Below are 19,392 nucleotides of genomic sequence, written 5' to 3'. Positions count from 1 at the left end.
GTATATTAAGAAACCTGGCGGTATAAATCAGGAACGTCGTTTTCCGCAGTGGTTCGGGTAATGACCGGAAGCCATGTTTGGTGGCAAATGTCCTGAAACCGATGACCGTTTTATCCCAACGATTTCGGCCTCGTCAATTGGAATGACTTTGTGAGAAGTTTGAATCTGTGATATGACCGTGTCACGTGTGCCACGATTTGGTGAAGGGAAAAGGATCACATGAGAAGCATGGTGGAGTCACATGACACACACTGTTGAGTAAGTGTCTCTTGTCGTGTTCACCACCAGGAGTTGACCGTTTCAGCGACGACATCATGCGTCTGACTGGAGGTCGGCCTGCGTTGTACTGGCGCATCTGCTGGAAGTTTGCGAGTCCCTGCTTTCTCCTGGTACAACACGTGAGCTTCTATCCATTCACTCATAAATTTAGAAAGTTCTTCCTGGTGCACAATCCAACTATTTCATCTTGCCTCCCCTACCCCCAAAGTTTGTGCTGGTCATCAGCATTGTGAAGTTTTCTCCGCTCAGACATGACGATTACGTGTACCCGACCTGGGCAAATGCACTTGGGTGGACCTTGGCGGCCTCCACCATGGCAGTGGTTCCCGGTTATGCCTTTTATTACCTAGCCACTACACCTGGTTCACCAAAACAGGTATCACCTAAAGATTTCGGTCATTTGTAGAACATTGGAAGTTTCTTTGAACTCTCATGTTGAGAGGCCTTGTTCCATTCTCGTGCAGTCATAATGATAAACAATAATAATGACAATCATTCAGGCTTTTTCCACATCAAACCAAGTGGATTTAATAATCTTTCAACTTTGCAGGTCGTGTCATACTGGGAGGGCCTGTGTTTACAGGGGGACCTGGAGCAATTATCTAGATCTCTGTGCCTCTTCCTCATATTCCTTACCTTTTTATTTTGTGAAAGCTGCTCGTTTTTTGTTGTTCAACTTGTGCAATCTAATTGTTAAAAAACGGATGATGACATTCGTCTGAACAATCACCATTTCTTGCCTTACCCAGCGGCTGGCCTATGCCTTGACACCGGAGAGCGAACGCCATCTTGTAGAGAAAGACCAAGTCCGACAGTTCACGGTAAGTGCTGAGAAGCAAAGTTAAAGTGAAAAGGTCCAGAGAGGTACTTTTCTGTTTAATACTCTAATCTAATCTAATATAATCGAGTTAGAAGGTCAGTATTAAGGTCACCATTGGACACTAATCTCGTGTCGACTCCATGGGACTTTCATCGGATTGTTTGAGAAGGGCGACAAATCCATGCTTGTAATGAAGAGGTCATTCTTGTTGACCCGACTACGGTACTAGTACAGCAGTAGTTAATCACTGATTATACTTTATACCATACAGGGGTACTAGTACAGTAGTTAATCACTGATTATACTTTTCTAGCGAGGTACCTGTGCAACGCATGGGTGGGAGCACAAAATTTTTTTTTTTTAATTTAATCTTTATTTTATTATTTTAATCAAAATATTTTAAGAAATTCTATGAAAACCCCTGCACCCACTTTAAAGACGTGTGCAGAGATCCCAAAAGGTGCACAGAAAATTTGATGGTGCTCGTCCCAAGACTGTGGGAGTAGTGGTGTGTAAAATCAATGTATTGTACCTTTAATGTCTTTTTACCTTCGCAAAAGCGGAAGGTTATGTTTTGATCGCTGTGTATTTATTTGTATGTCTGTGTGTGTGTGTGTGTGTATGTTATTCGCATAACTCAAAAAGTATTCAACCGAATTGCATGAAATTTGGTGGGATGATTGGTTATTATACGGGACACATTTGATTAGATTTTGGGAGCAATCGGGTCAAAGGTCAAGGTCAAGGTCACGAAAAGGTCAAAATCGTATTTTTACCATAGCGCGGTCAATTTTTATCCAATTGGCATGCAACTAATGCCAAAATGTTCAGAATTCAATGCCCGATCTTGTGATATACGACATGACCCAGTGAAGACATTACCCTTGTTAGCGGTTGGGGGTCAAAGGTCAGGGGGGTCACGACCTTGCAAAATGTGCGTTTTTTGTCATAACTCGGTCAATTCTTATCCGATTTGCATGAAATCAGCACCAAACTGTTCACTGTTCTGTTCCCTACACTCCCATGCCAAGTACAGAACAGTAGCTGCGGTGAAGGTATGCGCTCTACCGAGTGCCCGTTCTAGTTTTTTTAATGTTGAAGGCTCCAATCACAGACTATATAGTCCTCATAGAGTTCAGGCCTAAATAAAAGAGCTGCATTGATAGAAAAGTGAAGAAAGAGAGAATAGTCTAAGAGTTTTTGAGGAAGTAAAAAAAAAATCTGCTTTTTGAAAAGGGGAAGATCGTAAGTGTTTGGAAAAACATGGGAAGGTAAAGAATTCCAGAGTTTGGAAGTGGTGGGGAAGAAACAAACATCATAACTACCCACCCTTGAGTTGCCAATGGCCACCCAATAATCACGTGATTTAGCGGCTTGTCGAGTATTCCGAGGTCTCTCTAATGGCGGAGGTACACAAGCAGCAAGTTATTAGGAGCAGAAACCGAAGTAATATCTGTAGAAAAGAGAAAGAGAGCCAACCTTGAGACGTAATTTGAGTAGGTCGAGTTTTGAGGTCAGTTTGGGAGAGTTGATAAGTCGGATTACTTTGGATTCAATTCTGTCCAGGAAGTACGTGCTCCGCAGATGGGGGACAGAGCACAGACAGAGCTGGGGGAGCTAGGCCGGAGAGGAGTCGGCATCCGGTTTTACAGGCTAAATTTGAAATGTGGCTTGCCCAAAAAGATCATGGCTGAGAATGAGACCTAATAGCCCAGGAGCATTAGGTTAGGACCTAGAAGAAATTAGTAGAAAGCTGATTTTTTTGCACAGAGCTTCAGAATACCATGTGGATGCCCACAATATAAAGTCCCACGAGTCCCACCTTGTGGCATTTTCAAAATTCAAGATGGCCGCCGGTTGGATGGAAAATACATAAATATGGATAACTTCAGCCTAGAACCTCATAAAAGTGTACTTTTCGTGGCTAAATATATGTTTTAGCACACGAGGATTTTAATAGAATATATTTCAGTGACCTCAGATAATGATATGTAGATATAATCCAAGATGGCTGACAAAATTGCCACTGCTGTAATGCAAAAAAACATCAAAATCATGATAAGTTTAATTTGCTATTATTTTATTTAATGCAAAATGTTTCACATTGTGACCACAAGGCCTGCAAGAGGTAAACAACACATGGGGATTTGACATTTAATTACAATACGACACAAAAGCAGACCAACTCTTTGATCCCAGTCATCCAAACCTGATTCTAGTGTTTTGGGCAGTACCGTGTTAACTGAATGTCACTTTTCTTATTCCTGACTTAAACACTGTTATCACCCTCTAAATCAATGTCCCGAGAGTTTTTGCAATTATGGCCATTACAAACAGTACACAAGAGGGTACACTCCAGACCAGACTTGTAGCAAGTGCATCGTTTTCCACACCCCGCCTTGCATCCACAAGATATCATTTTCAGCACTTTCTCAGGGGCGACAGGCCTATCAGTCTCGATTGGAACAAGTAGTCCCTCTCTGTACTGCCACCCCCACTCAGTTGGCAGCAGTTCGTTCCCCTGCCACTGCTGAACAGCATGGTATGCTCTGTAGCTGTGGAATTTGGTAGCTGCCGAAGTAGGTGGGAGTGATTCCAGCTTGAAACCAGATGACGTCAAAGATGTTCTATGGATTGATCGGAAGTACATGAGATATCGGTGTTTTTCCGTCTAACCGGCGGACATCTTGAATTTTGAAAATGCCACAAGGTGGGACTCGTGGGACTTTGTACTGTGGGTATCCACATGACATTCTGGAGCTCTGTGCAAAACATCAGCTTTCTACTAATTTCTTCTAGGCTTCCCCTTCATTTTTGGCTAATGCTCCTGGGCTATAAGAGTTTGAGTGACTGAACCTCTTCGAGACATTTGTTGAGCGAGCGAGAGAATTCAGGAGCAGTGTTGCATTTATCAGGATTGAAAGACATTCCAGGTGTTTGACCACTTTGTGATTTTGTCAAGCTCTGAGGAGAGGGAAGAGGCTGCTACCTGTCTGTCAGAAGGATAAGGGATGACATGGCAGATAGTAGAGTCATCAGCAAAGACAATAAGAGGACTTTCCAGAGAGTCAGTGAGATCATTGATGAAGATTTGAAGGTTAGGAATAGGATGGGGCCTAGAACACTGTTTTTGGGTACTCCACCCTTGACAAGGAGAGGAGAAGAAACCATTAGGTTAAGAGCGAAATGTTTGCTAGGAGAGCAGAGAAAGGATCAGTAATCCAAGAGTGGAATTGCACTTGGATTCCATAGGCAGAGAGTTTGAAGAGTAAAGCAGGATGCCAGAATGTATCAAAAGCACGAGAAATGTCCAGAGAGACGGCCCTGATCTCATTTATGATATTGAGGGCCTCCATCCATTGTTGGGTGAGTGGAAGCAGCTTGTCCAAGGTAGATTGATCTGGTCTGAATCTGAATTGGTGATCTGAGATGAGGATGTTGGAGAAAATGAATGATATTCTATCAACTGTGATGATGGGTTCCATGACCTTGCTTATGAATGGAAGCAAGCCGATAGGTCCGTAGTTGAGGGGATCCGTCTTTGCACCTTTTTATGCAAATTTGTGATGTTGGTGGATTTCCAAGCCGATAGTAGATGACCTAGCATAAATGATAGGGTGAAAAGGGCAGATAGATGAAGTGCATGAGCAGCAGAGCAGGTTTCTAGGACACTGATGTGTAAGCTGGTGCCATCCGGTCCAGTTGCAGGGTCAGAGTCGAGGGTTACCTGAAAATTTTCCACCTTCTCAGGTGCAAAAGGCAGAATTCAGGAGCAGTTATGTATGACTGGGGAGGATGGGTACCGAGAGAGGGGTTAAGGACACAATATTTTGAAGCAAAGATAGAACTTGGGCAATTGAGGCAATCGGCCTTCTCAAGAGCGGAGTCGGCTGGGGTTCATTTGAAGCGAGGGAAGGGATGGAGGGGAGCAAACACCAAAGTGCGACTTGACAAGTCACCACCAGGTTTTAGAGGAAGGAGACAAGTTTGAAAGTTCAATCTTGAGATTGTACAGATTTTGCTTTCTGTTGCAGGCTTTGTGGAATGATCCTCGGTTGCCTTCATTAGGATTTGCCTTCCAGCAGGAGAATGAATGCAAGTTGTTTTAAAGCAACAATCTCATCACAGGATCCAGAATATCATGAGCAGGAATATGGATAAGATCGTTGAAGACCTCCAAAGCCTGTCTCCAACTGGGCATCCTCCATCATGCGAAGTCCTTCCTTAGCACTCCTGAGCTCCTATGCACCTACAAGGCTTTCGTCCGCAGCTTGATGGAGTACTGCTCTCCCCTCTGAGCTGGCTCCTCTGCCTCATATATTGTTCAGTTTGACGCCATGGAAACCAAGGCTTTCAAGATTATTGGAATGTCTCGCGAAGAAGCTGCGTCTATGGGCCTATCGATTCGCCTATCGCCGACAGGTTTCTGGTCTGTCTTATTCTGCCTCATTTCTGGTCTTGCACCCTCTGCCCTCTCTGTGCTCTCCCCCCAACCCTCCCCCCCTCCTTTCCTAAAATACCTGCTGGATACACATGGTCCACCAGCAACCCCTCCAAGTGGAGCTGCTTAAATCCAGAACCACTGCTCACCTCCACTCATTTATTCTTATATTTTCCCGCCTGTGGAACCAACTTCCACACTCTCTTCAATCCAATTCTTCCCTCCGGGTCTTCAAGACATCTGTTCAACACCATCTCAGTTCATCCACCATCTAAAGCCATGATCTTTTCTATACCTGTTAAACCACCTCCGTCCCTCTCAAAATTTTGCTTATGTATCCATCTTGTCCAACCCTTGCATTCTCCCTTACCCCTCATTGTTACCTGCATCCCTTGTGTGTTCTCGTCTCTGTCTACCTTCTCCCTCCGCCCTGCTAGTGGCGTTTCCCCAGTCTCCTCCTGTTCCCATTGTTATATGTCCTCATCGGTGAGGGCTCTTCAGAGTCTTCGGGTCTAATGGGTCTTTTGAGTCCTCGGGCTTTTTGGGGTTTTTGAAGGGTCTTTTGGGTATTTTGGGTCTTCGAGATATTTAAGGATCTTCAGCGTCCTTTGGGTCATAGGGGTTGTGGGGGAATTTTACCTCGCTCTTCCATTTAGGTTCAAAGTATTACAGAGTTCAATCATTAAAATAAATTAGTCTTCACCAATCAAGTTCCAAGCATGACAGAGTTCAATAGGTTATCAATATTTGCATTAAAATGTTACAGATTTCAAAGTTAATTCATGCAAGCAGGAGAGAGGACCTCACACATTCAGTTAGTTACATTTTGCCGATCAACATTTAGCCAATCAAGGCATTTGCTGGGATTCTCTCTCACTGGACACTCCAGTAAGTCTCACTTTTATATTCCAGCACACGGCAGATTACATCATCATCAAGGCCAAGGCATTGGATCATGTCGGAGTAGATGAAAGGTTTTACCACACACACGATAACGGAACGTAGACAGTCTGGCACCAAGGGCATCTTGATCTTTGTATGAAAATACGTACGAGTATCTTCAGTTTTAAAACCATTTTATTAACCACAATACAATTAATAATTTGCCAACATTATAATTTAAACCCACGTTCATTTAAAATGGTATACTATTTCGTTAACATTCAAGATGGAACATACAGACAGTTCATATCATAATAAAGCAAATGTCTCCTTTTCGAGATGTTTGCAAGATGCTTACATTTATCAATGCAAGACAAAGGCCGCTGTGACCATGAGCTCCACACGTCTCCCACAAACACTCCACGCGGGGAGTTAGCTTCTGGTGGAATTTTGCCATCAGGACAAGGCTGCTCCCACACACTGTGTGTGTGTGTGTGTGTGTGTGTGTGTGTGTGTGTGTGTGTGTGTGTGTGTGTGTGTGTGTGTGTGTGTGTTTGTTTTTTTGAGCTTTTGTCATCAAATTTTCAAAAACGCTTTATTATGAGAATATGGAGTTTACAAATTAATACTTTGGTCAAAAGGTCAAAGGTGAGCATCACATAAAATCGACAATGTATCCATTATAAATAATTTGCATATTGTGTCATTCAATTGGTTGACCAATCAAAAGCTGGAAGCTGATTGTTTTGGAGGTTTTTAGATTAAAAGGTCAAGGTTGCATAAAATCGTCATTTTTCATCTGATTGACTTGAAATTTGAACAGGGTTTACATATTTACCTCTGCCGCCGAAGGTGGATGGAGATTATATTTTCACCTTTGTCTGTTTGTCTGTGGACAGGATATCTCAAAAAGTTGTGGAAGGATTCGGACGAAACTTGGTGGACAGACTAACCAATTCGATTTTGGTGAAGATCCGAATACGGATCCAGATACGAGAATTATTTAATTTTTAAGTTGATTTTTCACCAATAAGTGATGGGGCCAAAAAACGATAAATAACATAATATTTAAAAAAAGTTGTGGATGTTTTATGATAAAACTTGTTGAATGAGTTGGGTAAGTGATGAGAGCAATTGATTCGATTTTGGTTCAGTTCCGAATCCAGATTGGACCTATCGGTGGGATAAAAAGGTAAATTGTTTGGCCTGGTGGAGTTAATTAATTAATGAATAACGATGGACTTAATTAATGAATAACGATGGACTTAATTAATGAATAACGATGGACTTAATTAATGAATAACGATGGACTTAATTAATTAATAAATAACGATGGGCTTTATTAATAAATAACGATGGACTGAATTAATGAATAACGATGGACTTAATTAATTGATAAATAACGATGGGCTTTATTAATAAATAACGATGGACTGAATTAATGAATAACGATGGACTTAATTAATTAATAAATAACGATGGACTTTATGAATAAATAACGATGGACTGAATTAATGAATAACGATGGACTTAATTAATTAATAAATAACGATGGACTGAATTAATTAATAAATAACGATGGACTTTATTAATAAATAACGATGGACTGAATTAATGAATAACGATGGATTTTATTAATATATAACAATGGACTGAATTAATGAATAACGATGGATTTAATTAAGTACTAAATAATGATGGACTTTATTAATATATAACAATGGACTGAATTAATGAATTATGATGGATTTAATTAATTGTTGAATAACGATGGATTTTATTAATATATAACAATGGACTGAATTAATGAATAACGATGGATTTCATTAAATACTAAATAATGATGGATTTTATTAATATATAACAATGGACTGAATTAATGAATAACGATGGATTTAATTAAGTACTAAATAATGATGGACTTTATTAATAAATAACAATGGACTGAATGAATGAATAACGATGGATTTAATTAATTGTTGAATAACGATGGACTTTATTAATATTGTTACGGATCTCTCCGTCGGCCCTTTTCCCCCTAAGAAGGGGGGATTAATCCCCTTGTTTATGACTGACCAACGTGAGTCCTGAAGTTGCGCAGCTCCCTCCAGGGAGGCAGGTGAGCAACCCCGTTCGCGACCGCGGACAAGATGTTAATTGCCGAGCAGATTAGCAGCCGCGACACGAACCATTAGCAAGTAACTGACCCGATTCTTAACGTTGGCCAAATCGTGCCACAGGTGTTCAATGATGGAAACCTCTAAAACGAACAGATGTGAAGAAAAGAAGGCAGAGTAAGGAGAAACAGGAATTTATTACTACTATTATGTACACAATCAAAAGTAACCAAGGAGAAGGAAAGACACGAAAATAAAGACAGAAAGATGGAAGGACCAGAAGACACAGTGCAATTTCTAGCTTATACAGACTTACTTATACACGGGGGGATGATGATCGGGATGAATGGCACGAATGGCTGGAAGGGGAAGAAGGTTCAGGTTGGAGCTTGCTCCCGCACGGGACGTCGGGCTCGACCTCGACGGCCACCGATCCCACAGCAATCGGTTCCCGCGTAGCAGCGGGTCGAAGCTGTGTGTCACAGGGGGGGGGGGGGGCGGACTACGGAGGTCTCGAAGCTGCGGTTTGTCCTTCAATGCCGCCGCTCCTCCTCCACTGGGCTCAACTCCACTCTCGGTGGACTGCTTTTGGTGAACTCTTACGCGCTTTTTATCTGCTCGTGGAGGCTTCCTCGGTCATCTGCCTAAGCCCTAAGCAGTCCCTCCCAACTTCCTTTCATAAAGCGCGTGGCGATCAAGCCGCCGGCCTTTTAGAAACGCCCATCGGTGAGCTCGCCTCGGCCTGGATTGGTCGCGAGGGCTCACCGATCCTGCCCCCTTGATGAGGCGTTGGCAAAGCCACGCCTTGTTCCTGGCGCTTGGTTGACTCCTCCCACCTTCTTCTCCGAGTTAGAGCACATGGCAATGGCGGCGAATGCAGTTGGCAATAGAGGCTTTGAGGGAATGAAAGGGAATCTATCTTATTTCAATTCAGTGCAATGCAGTCAATTAATGGGAGACACAGCCTTAAACTAATACACATAATAAGGAAATAACTATTTAGAAGGGTATATGGTGGTCTACGTGTATGTATATGGATTAACTAGGAGGACGACCTTTGACCTTTACACACCAAACGGAGATATTTACAAGAATAAAAAAACACAGGATTCTCAAATCCGCAACAATATATAACAATGGACTGAATTAATGAATAACGATGGATTTAATTAAGTACTAAATAATGATGGTAGCTTGTTTTATATTTGATTAAGCAGGCAACATGTAGCTTGTTGTTCCCCGTCGCACAGCGGAGCGAAAGGGGGACTATGGTTTTCCCCTCCGTCCGTGTGTCCATCCGTCCGTCCGTCCGTGAGTGCGTGTGTGCTTGCGGGCGTGTTTGCGTGCGGGCGTGCGTGCATAAGCGAAGGACCGCATTCGAATTTGGTGTGTGGGTACAACCCACGTCAAAATCCAAGATGGCCGCCGCCATGTATGTCTGATGCCATGTATGTCTGAACCTTGTGAGATGAATATCTTGAAAAATAAGCGAAGTACCAACTTATAATCTGGTGTGTGGGTGTATCTAGGCATAAGGAAGAACGCTATTGAAAATTGGGTCGCCACGTCAAATTCCAAGATGGCCGCCGCCATGTATGTCTGAACCTTGTGAGATGAATATCTTGAAAAATAAGCGAAGTACCAACTTCTAATTTGGTGTGTGGGTGTATCTCGGCATAAGGAAGAACGCCATTGAAAATTGGGTCGCCACGTCAAAATCTAAGATGGCCGCCACCATATATATGTCCGAACCTTGTGAGCGAAATATCTCGAAAAATAAGCGAAGTACCAACTTCTAATAGATTATATACGGATTATAAAATCTGGTGATTGATTGGGTGCATCAGATCGGGTGCAAACACCAGATCTGGTGTTTGGGTGCATCTCGGCACAAGAACGCCATTGAAAATTGGGTCGCCACGTCAAAATCCAAGATGGCCGCCGCCATGTATGTCTGAACCTTGTGAGATGAATATCTCGAAAAATAAGCGAAGTACCAACTTATAATCTGGTGTGTGGGTGAATCTAGGCACAAGGAAGAAGGCTGTTTAAAATTGGGTCGCCACGTCAAAATCCAAGATGGCCGCCGCCATGTATGTCTGAACCTTGTGAGGTGAATATCTTGAAAAATAAGCGAAGTACCAACTTCTAATCTGGTGTGTGGGTGTATCTCGGCATAAGGAAGAACGCTATTGAAAATTGGGTCGCCACGTCAAAATCCAAGATGGCCGCCTCCATGTATGTCTGAACCTTGTGAGCGAAATATCATATCATAGCATGTTTTCTGCGTCTTCCACTTTGTCAACTCACATCACTTCACCGACGGGGGACCTAGGCGTAACGCTTGTTTTATATTTGATTAAGCAGGCAACATGTAGCTTGTTTTATATTTGATTAAGCAGGCAACATGTAGGTTGTTTTATATTTATTTTTGTCTCTCTCTCCTCTATTTAATTTCACAGAGGAAGCACTGGCTGGCGTTGTGAAACCCTCTTCATCAAAGCTTGGCCCAGGTATTTTAGAACCTGAAAGACCTGGGTGCGATTTGGGACCACCTGGCCTTGCCTTATCTGTGTGCGGCCTTCCCGGGTGTCTGCACGTAACGATGGAGTGTTTGCGTTCTCTTGCATGTCCAATCTTTGATTGCTGGTGTCACATGGAGGGAATCTTTTAAAGGTTTCTAATGAGAGCTGTAACATTAAATAACAATAATGTGATGTATATACTTAGCTTTTCCAATCTCACGTTTTCATCCTCGGCCATTGGAAGGAAATGATCTACAGCGGATCCCAATTGATGATCGATACACCACTGCGGACCCTGGGTTGAGGCCTTGGCCTGACACGCTGCAGGGCCTGAGACATTGTATCCGTTATGGGCTCGCACCTGTTTTTGTTGGTATACACTTATAAACACTTCATTATTCATAACACGTGATTTGATTAATTAAACTGAAATTTTTGTGAAGCAAATCGTGTGTGGATCAAGCTTTGCTGTTCAGTAGAAACACGGGTGTGGGAACGATGGTAACTATTAGTAAATGGCACCATGTGTTTTAATAGGACTGCCAGGATGGCCTACTGTGTCCTTTGGAAGGGGTCGGCGAGTTATCGCTGGTAGCCTGAATACATTTCTGCCCTAACGAATCGAAAGTCTGGCTTGGCCAGGAAGTTCATGAAGAGCTTCTGGCCTAGCTTCCCCCAGCTGACCCCACAATAAAAGGTGGGTTAATACCCAGCCAGCATGTCCACCTGGGGCCCATATGAGTCCTATGTGGGTAACCTGTGGGTCCCAAGTGTGCCCCCCACCCCACGTAGCCCCCAGCTGGATTTGTCCATAGGCTCCACCCAGGGACCAACTGGGCTAACCCATGTGGGCAGGGCGTAGGCTTTTTGTGGGCTGACCCACATAGGCTGGACATGGGAATCGCACAGGTTATACATGGGTTTTTCCTGGGCCTCAGGTGAATGTAAATGGGATGTAAATGAATACTGCATTAACTACATCACACCTGCTTTACTGCCACAGTCGAAATATAGAATGGAGTGTGTTTTTGGAGGCCCCTGGAGTACCGTCGGAAAGTGGATGTGGCGACGCGCTGCTCCGGCGCATACCCCCATACTCCCATACCTGTCCTGACTCCCATACCTGTCCTGACTCCCATACCTGTCCTGACTCCCATACCTAGCACAGTGAGCGGGTCAGAATGTCGCAACATTAGTGTGAATGGTGAACAAGGACAATTATAATGACGTCACCTTGGGTTCGATTTCAAAGGCCTGCCATAGATAGTCAATGACCAAGGTGAGGTGGAAATCCTTTGTTTAAACTGAAAGCACAGAATGCCATGAACGGTAGAACAGGTACCACGTGTACATCGACGCGGCCTGCTATTGGTTCCCATCTGAGCCAATCAAGGAGCTTCCTTTCATATCACGTCCTGTGCTCATACGTCCATCATCTTGCTATTCACCTGGATGTACATTCATATCTTCTCATATTATTTTGTCAATATGGTGTACCAGTGTACCTGCATGACTTTGCCCTATGAGGGCGCTCACAGGTGACACCCATTCAGCATCTCCTGACCTCTAACCTGGACACGACCCTACAAGTGTTCCTTTAAGGGTGTAGTACTGGTGAACAGGTGATTTTTTTTTTATTTTTTTTTTTTTTTTTAGCTGAACAGTTTCCTTATAGTCTTATAAACAAGAATCATGCTATTAGAGGTCATAGAAGTACCCCTAATTATTGAAAAATTCAAATTTTCTAACATCATACATGCCCCTCAATAATCGGAAGTAGAATTATTTGTTATAACTTTAAATTTGCATCATTCTTTTGGGCTGAAATTTGGACAGGATATTCAGAATATCACTTCCTTTAAAATGATGAAGGCTTTTGTTTATAGGAGTAGCCATTGTGGATTTATTGAAGGACAACCAAGTTTTATCTGGTAATTGGCATAATTAGCTAATTAGTGAACATTTGACATAATTTCACAAAATCCTCTCGTCAGGTAGTAGAGTAACACATGTATAATACATGTACCAAGTTTTGTGTGAAAAGAATGATCGGTGACATATACACAAAGAATTAAGTTAAGCACCCCCCCCGTTTTTTTACAACCTCGCACATTACAAGTTTGTTGTCGTCAAAACAGTGTAATATACCCATGATATTGCTATATTTTCTGGAGAAGTGATATTATGGTCACATAAAAACATAACAATCATGCCGTTTTCAATATTTTATTCTGAATAATTTAAGGTGAAATTTTTTGGGAATTTTAGGCATATTTTCACCTCAATTTAAGTATGGAGCTATAGGTCCATCACGGACAGTGTGGATGACGTTTATGTTTTCTAACGTACAGTCATTGTTCTGAGAAGACCTCTAGCGATCTTTGCGTCAATAACGTGTGTAGGACCCACGTGATCGGATCACTGACTCAACCCTACGTCTCATAGACCCTATAAGCCGTCGTATGCGTTGCTGTGGCAGGTTGTTCCATTCCCGATGTAATGCACGTTCCAATTCATCCAGATTGGCTATTGGAGGGACCATCTTCGCAATTTGTCGTCCCAACATGTCCCAAACGTGCTCGAGGGGGTTCAACCTGCCACAGCAACGCATACGACGGCTTACAGGGTCTATGAGACGTAGGGTTGAGTCAGTGATCCGATCACGTGGGTCCTACACACGTTATTGACGCAAAGATCGCTAGAGGTCTTCTCAGAACAATGACTGTACGTTAGAAAACATAAACGTCATCCACACTGTCCGTGATGGACCTATAGCTCCATACTTAAATTGAGCTGAAAATATGCCTAAAATTCCCAAAAAATTTCACCTTAAATTATTCAGAATAAAATATTGAAAACGGCGTGATTGTTATGTTTTTATGTGACCATAATATCACTTCTCCAGAAAATATAGCAATATCATGGGTATATTACACTGTTTTGACGACAACAAACTTGTAATGTGCGAGGTTGTTCAAAAACGGGGGGGGTGCTTAACTTAATTCTTTGTGTATAGAAGATAGAAGTAGAAATGTGTTCTTTGTTTTTCCTTGTTTTTTATTGACGGTCTAATTTATGCAAATTATATGCATGTAATATGACAAAGAAGCGTTGAAACTGGTCTGAGTTAAAGCCAAGATTATATCTTTCAAGAAAAACTGAAAATTAGATATTAACTTGACTTTGTTTTTGTGTAAAGGCCTCTCAAAGGTACCTATGTAGTTTTCTCAATTTTTCACCAGTACTACACCCTTAACCCAATGTGATATAAGAAAGAGCAAGACTGGTGTTGGGACACCGTCATCCCGATGTTCCACACCTTCCGGATTCCCACCTGAAGTTTTCAGCATGAAAAATGGAAAACACGTTATATCCACCGTCACACACCGACTATTTTGTTCACTTTGAGTGTGTCCATATTGTTCATGTGATTCATTTAATAAGCAAGTATAACAATGACTGACATCATGTGGCTTTCAAAAGGTATAACAATGACCAATATCATGTGACGTTCAAACGGTATTATAATGACTGACATCATGTGACGTTCGAAAGGTATTAGAATGACCAATAGCACGTGTGACGCTCAAAAGGTATTAGAATGACCGATATCACGTGTTACGTTCAAAAGGTATGATAATGACTGACATCATGTGACGTTCGAAAGGTATTAGAATGACCAATAGCACGTGTGATGCTCAAAAGGTATGATAATGACTGACATCATGTGACTTTCAAAAGGTAGCCTATTACAATGACTGACATCATGTGACGTTCAAAATGTATTACAATGACTGAGATCATGCGACTTACAAAAGGTATTAGAATGACCGATATCACGTGTGACGTTTAAAAGGTATGATAATGACTGACATCATGTGACGTTCAAAATGTATTACAATGACTGAGATCATGCGACTTACAAAAGGTATTAGAATGACCGATATCACGTGTGACGTTTAAAAGGTATGATAATGACTGACATCATGTGACGTTCAAAATGTATTACAATGACTGATATCACGTGTGATGTTCAAAAGGTATTAAAATGACCGATATCACGTGACGTTCAAAAGGTATTACAATGACCGATATCACGTGTGACGTTCAAAAGGTATGATAATGACTGACATCATGTGACGTTCAAAAGGTATTATAATGACCAATAGCAGCACGTGTGACGTTCAAAAGGTATTAGAATGACCGATATCACGTGTGACGTTCAAAAGGTATGATAATGACTGACATCATGTGACGTTCAAAAGGTATTATAATGACCAATAGCAGCACGTGTGACGTTCAAAAGGTATTACAATGACCGATATCACGTGTGACGTTCAAAAGGTATGATAATGACTGACATCATGTGACGTTCAAAAGGTATTAGAATGACCAATAGCAGCACGTGTGACGTTCAAAAGGTATTAGAATGACCGATATCACATGTGACGTTCAAAAGGTATGATAATGACTGGCATCATGTGACTTTCAAAAGGTATTACAATGACTGACATCATGTGACGTTCAAAATGTATTACAATGACTGAGATCATGTGACTTACAAAAGGTATTAGAATGACCGATATCACATGTGATGTTCAAAAGGTATTAGAATGACCGATATCACACGTGTCGTTCAAAAGGTATGATAATGACCGACATCATGTGACGTTCAAAAGGTATTAGAATGACTGATATCACGTGTGACGTTCAAAATGTATTACAATGACTGAGATCATGTGACTTACAAAAGGTATTAGAATGACTGATATCACGTGTGACGTTCAAAATGTATTCCAATGACTGAGATCATGTGACTTACAAAAGGTATTAGAATGACCGATATCACGTGTGACGTTCAAAATGTATTACAATGACTGAGATCATGTGACTTACAAAAGGTATTAGAATGACTGATATCACGTGTGACGTTCAAAATGTATTCCAATGACTGAGATCATGTGACTTACAAAAGGTATTAGAATGACCAATATCACGTGTGACGTTCAAAATGTATTACAATGACTGAGATCATGTGACTTACAAAAGGTATTAGAATGACTGATATCACGTGTGACGTTCAAAATGTATTACAATGACTGAGATCATGTGACTTACAAAAGGTATTAGAATGACCGATATCACATGTGATGTTCAAAAGGTATTAGAATGACCGATATCACACGTGTCGTTCAAAAGGTATGATAATGACTGACATCATGTGACGTTCAAAAGGTATTAGAATGACTGATATCACGTGTGACGTTCAAAATGTATTACAATGACTGAGATCATGTGACTTACAAAAGGTATTAGAATGACTGATATCACGTGTGACGTTCAAAATGTATTCCAATGACTGAGATCATGTGACTTACAAAAGGTATTAGAATGACCGATATCACGTGTGACGTTCAAAATGTATTACAATGAAAGATCATGTGACTTACAAAAGGTATTAGAATGACTGATATCACGTGTGACGTTCAAAATGTATTCCAATGACTGAGATCATGTGACTTACAAAAGGTATTAGAATGACCGATATCACGTGTGACGTTCAAAATTTTTAACGAAAGATGCTCGAGGGGGTCGGGGACACGGCGGCCTTTCTATTGGTCAATCTGCACAATATGGCGACAGGTGTGTGTGGTTCTTAACAGTATGTTTGTATGATTTTAAATTCCATGTATATGATTCGTCAGATTATTCTTTGGAGATTTGTGGATTTATTCGTTTGTGAGGGCTTTGTTGACCTTGTTGGAGGTCTCTGCATGATGTAACAAGGCCCCTGGTGTTGAGGAAACCCAAGGGATACCTGGAGTTTGTTTTCCATGATGAAACCGTTACCTGTGCTTGTCGGTATCATCTCTACATCCCAGCGCAGCTTCATTCCTCGTCGTCCATGTGACGTTACAAGCTCCTTCACTTGGTCACATGAGGACCTTCAGTGACGATCATCGTGGACCTCATGGACCGTCCTCGTTCACCTTTCAATTCATGTTTAGATTTCATGCATTATTGTTGTAATCCATCATCTATCTATATATATAAAAGAAAGTTTTTGTTTGTTTGTCTGTCTGCACGCGCTAATCTCCTGAACGGTGAAAGATAGGAGGAAACCTCTGAAACAAAAAATGTCGGGACGGGCCCCGGGAAGGTTATAGGCTGGGTGGCGAGGCCGGTCGAGGCCGCTTCAGCTGGGCTGGGCCCATTACACAATAAATCTTCTTCTTCTTTCAAAATTCTCTTGAAGTACAACTTATGCACTTTATAGGAATATCTGACTGATTGCAACACATGCTTTCAAAATTCTCTCTCGCGGGGCCCGACAGAAGAAAACAAGGAATCGTTGAGCACTAACTGATACTGGGCTCGCGTCAGACTTATGTACAGAAGATTAAATTCATTCAAAAAGAACCCGGGCAACGCCGGGTGCATTCAGCTAGTTACCGATAAACTACTTACATTGGTGGCCTGCTCTGGCAGCAGCACCCTCATTATGGCAGCAGCACACTCATTATTCCCCCAACATGGCAGCACACTCATTATGGCAGCAGCACACTCATTATTCCCCCAACATGGCAGCACACTCATTATTCCCCCAACATGGCAGTACTCTCATTATTCCCCCAACATGGCAGCACACTCATTATGGCAGCAGCACACTCATTATTCCCCCAACATGGCAGCACACTCATTATTCCCCCAACATGGCAGTACTCTCATTATTCCCCCAACATGGCAGCACACTCATTATGGCAGCAGCACACTCATTATTCCCCCAACATGGCAGCACACTCATTATTCCCCCAACATGGCAGCACACTCATTATTCCCCCAACATGGCAGTACTCTCATTATTCCCCCAACATGGCAGTACACTCATTATTCCCCCAACATGGCAGTACTCTCATTATTCCCCCAACATGGCAGCACACTCATTATTCCCCCAACATGGCAGTACACTCATTATTCCCCCAACATGGCAGTACTCTCATTATTCCCCCAACATGGCAGAACACTCATTATTCCCCCAACATGGCAGCACACTCATTATTCCCTCAACATGGCAGCACACTCATTATTCCCCCAACATGGCAGCACACTCATTATGGCAGCAGCACACTCATTATTCCCCCAACATGGCAGCACACTCATCATTCCCCCAACATGGCAGCACATTCATTATTCCCCCAACATGGCAGCACACTCATTATTCCCCCAACATGGCAGTACACTCATTATTCCCACAACATGGCAGCACACTCATTATTCGCCGAACATGGCAGCACACTCATTATTCCCCCAACATGGCAGTACACTCATTATTTCCCCAACATGGCAGCACACTCATTATTCCCCCAACATGGCAGGACACTCATTATGGCAGCAGCACACTCATTATTCCCCCAACATGGCAGCACACTCATTATTCCCCCAACATGGCAGTACACTCATTATTCCCCCAACATGGCAGCACACTCATTATTCCCCCAACATGGCAGTCACTAATTATTCCCCCAACATGGCAGCACACTCATTATTCGCCCAACATGGCAGCACACTCATTATTCCCCCAACATGGCAGTACACTCATTATTTCCCCAACATGGCAACACACTCATTATTCCCCCAACATGGCAGTGCACTCATTATTCCCCCAACATGGCACCACACTCATTATTCCCCCAACATGGCAGCACACTCATTATGGCAGCAGCACACTCATTATTCCCCCAACATGGCAGCACACTCATTATTCCCCCAACATGGCAGCACACTCATTATTCCCCCAACATGGCAGCACACTCATTATTCGCCCAACATGGCAGCACACTCATTATTCCCCCAACATGGCAGTGCACTCATTATTCCCCCAACATGGCAGCACACTCATTATTCCCCCAACATGGCAGAACACTCATTATTCCCCCAACATGGCAGCACACTCATCATTCCCCCAACATGGCAGCACACTCATTATTCCCCCAACATGGCAGTACACTCATTATTCCCCCAACATGGCAGCACACTCATTATTCCCCCAACATGGCAGTACACTCATTATTCCCCCAACATGGCAGCACACTCATTATTCCCCCAACATGGCAGTAAACTCATTATTTCCCTAACATGGCAGCACACTCATTATTCCCCCAACATGGCAGGACACTCATTATGGCAGCAGCACACTCATTATTCCCCCAACATGGCAGTACACTCATTATTCCACCAACATGGCAGTTCTCTCATTATTCCCCCAACATGGCAGCACACTCATTATTCCCCCAACATGGCAGTAAACTCATTATTTCCCTAACATGG

The 19,392-nt window shown here is 42.4% G+C and overlaps 1 protein-coding gene across 4 annotated transcripts in view; it reads left to right on the top strand.

Annotated features, from left to right (window-relative positions):
• Window positions 1-11,511, top strand: part of LOC137413356 (sodium-dependent dopamine transporter) — a 148,687-nt gene extending 137,176 nt beyond the window's left edge. For 2 of the 4 annotated variants that reach the window (XM_078779178.1, XM_078779176.1), the window contains 5 exons: window positions 289-389; window positions 488-655; window positions 1,029-1,100; window positions 11,002-11,052; window positions 11,309-11,511. In XM_078779178.1, coding sequence (XP_078635304.1) covers window positions 289-389; window positions 488-655; window positions 1,029-1,100; window positions 11,002-11,025 — 365 coding nt within the window. In that variant the 3' untranslated portion in view covers window positions 11,026-11,052; window positions 11,309-11,511. Of the gene's footprint in view, window positions 1-288; window positions 390-487; window positions 656-1,028; window positions 1,101-11,001 lie in introns of all 4 variants that reach the window. The other 2 variants (XM_078779177.1, XM_078779179.1) reach the window with 1 other exon arrangement.
• The last annotated feature ends 7,881 nt before the right edge of the window (window positions 11,512-19,392 follow it).

Source organism: Myxine glutinosa, chromosome 5, assembly GCF_964187855.1.
Source record: "Myxine glutinosa chromosome 5, kmMyxGlut1.1, whole genome shotgun sequence".
In the NCBI taxonomy this organism is placed as follows: domain Eukaryota; kingdom Metazoa; phylum Chordata; class Myxini; order Myxiniformes; family Myxinidae; genus Myxine; species Myxine glutinosa.
Note: the sequence above shows the minus strand (reverse complement) of the source record. Positions and strands in the feature narration are given on the sequence as shown.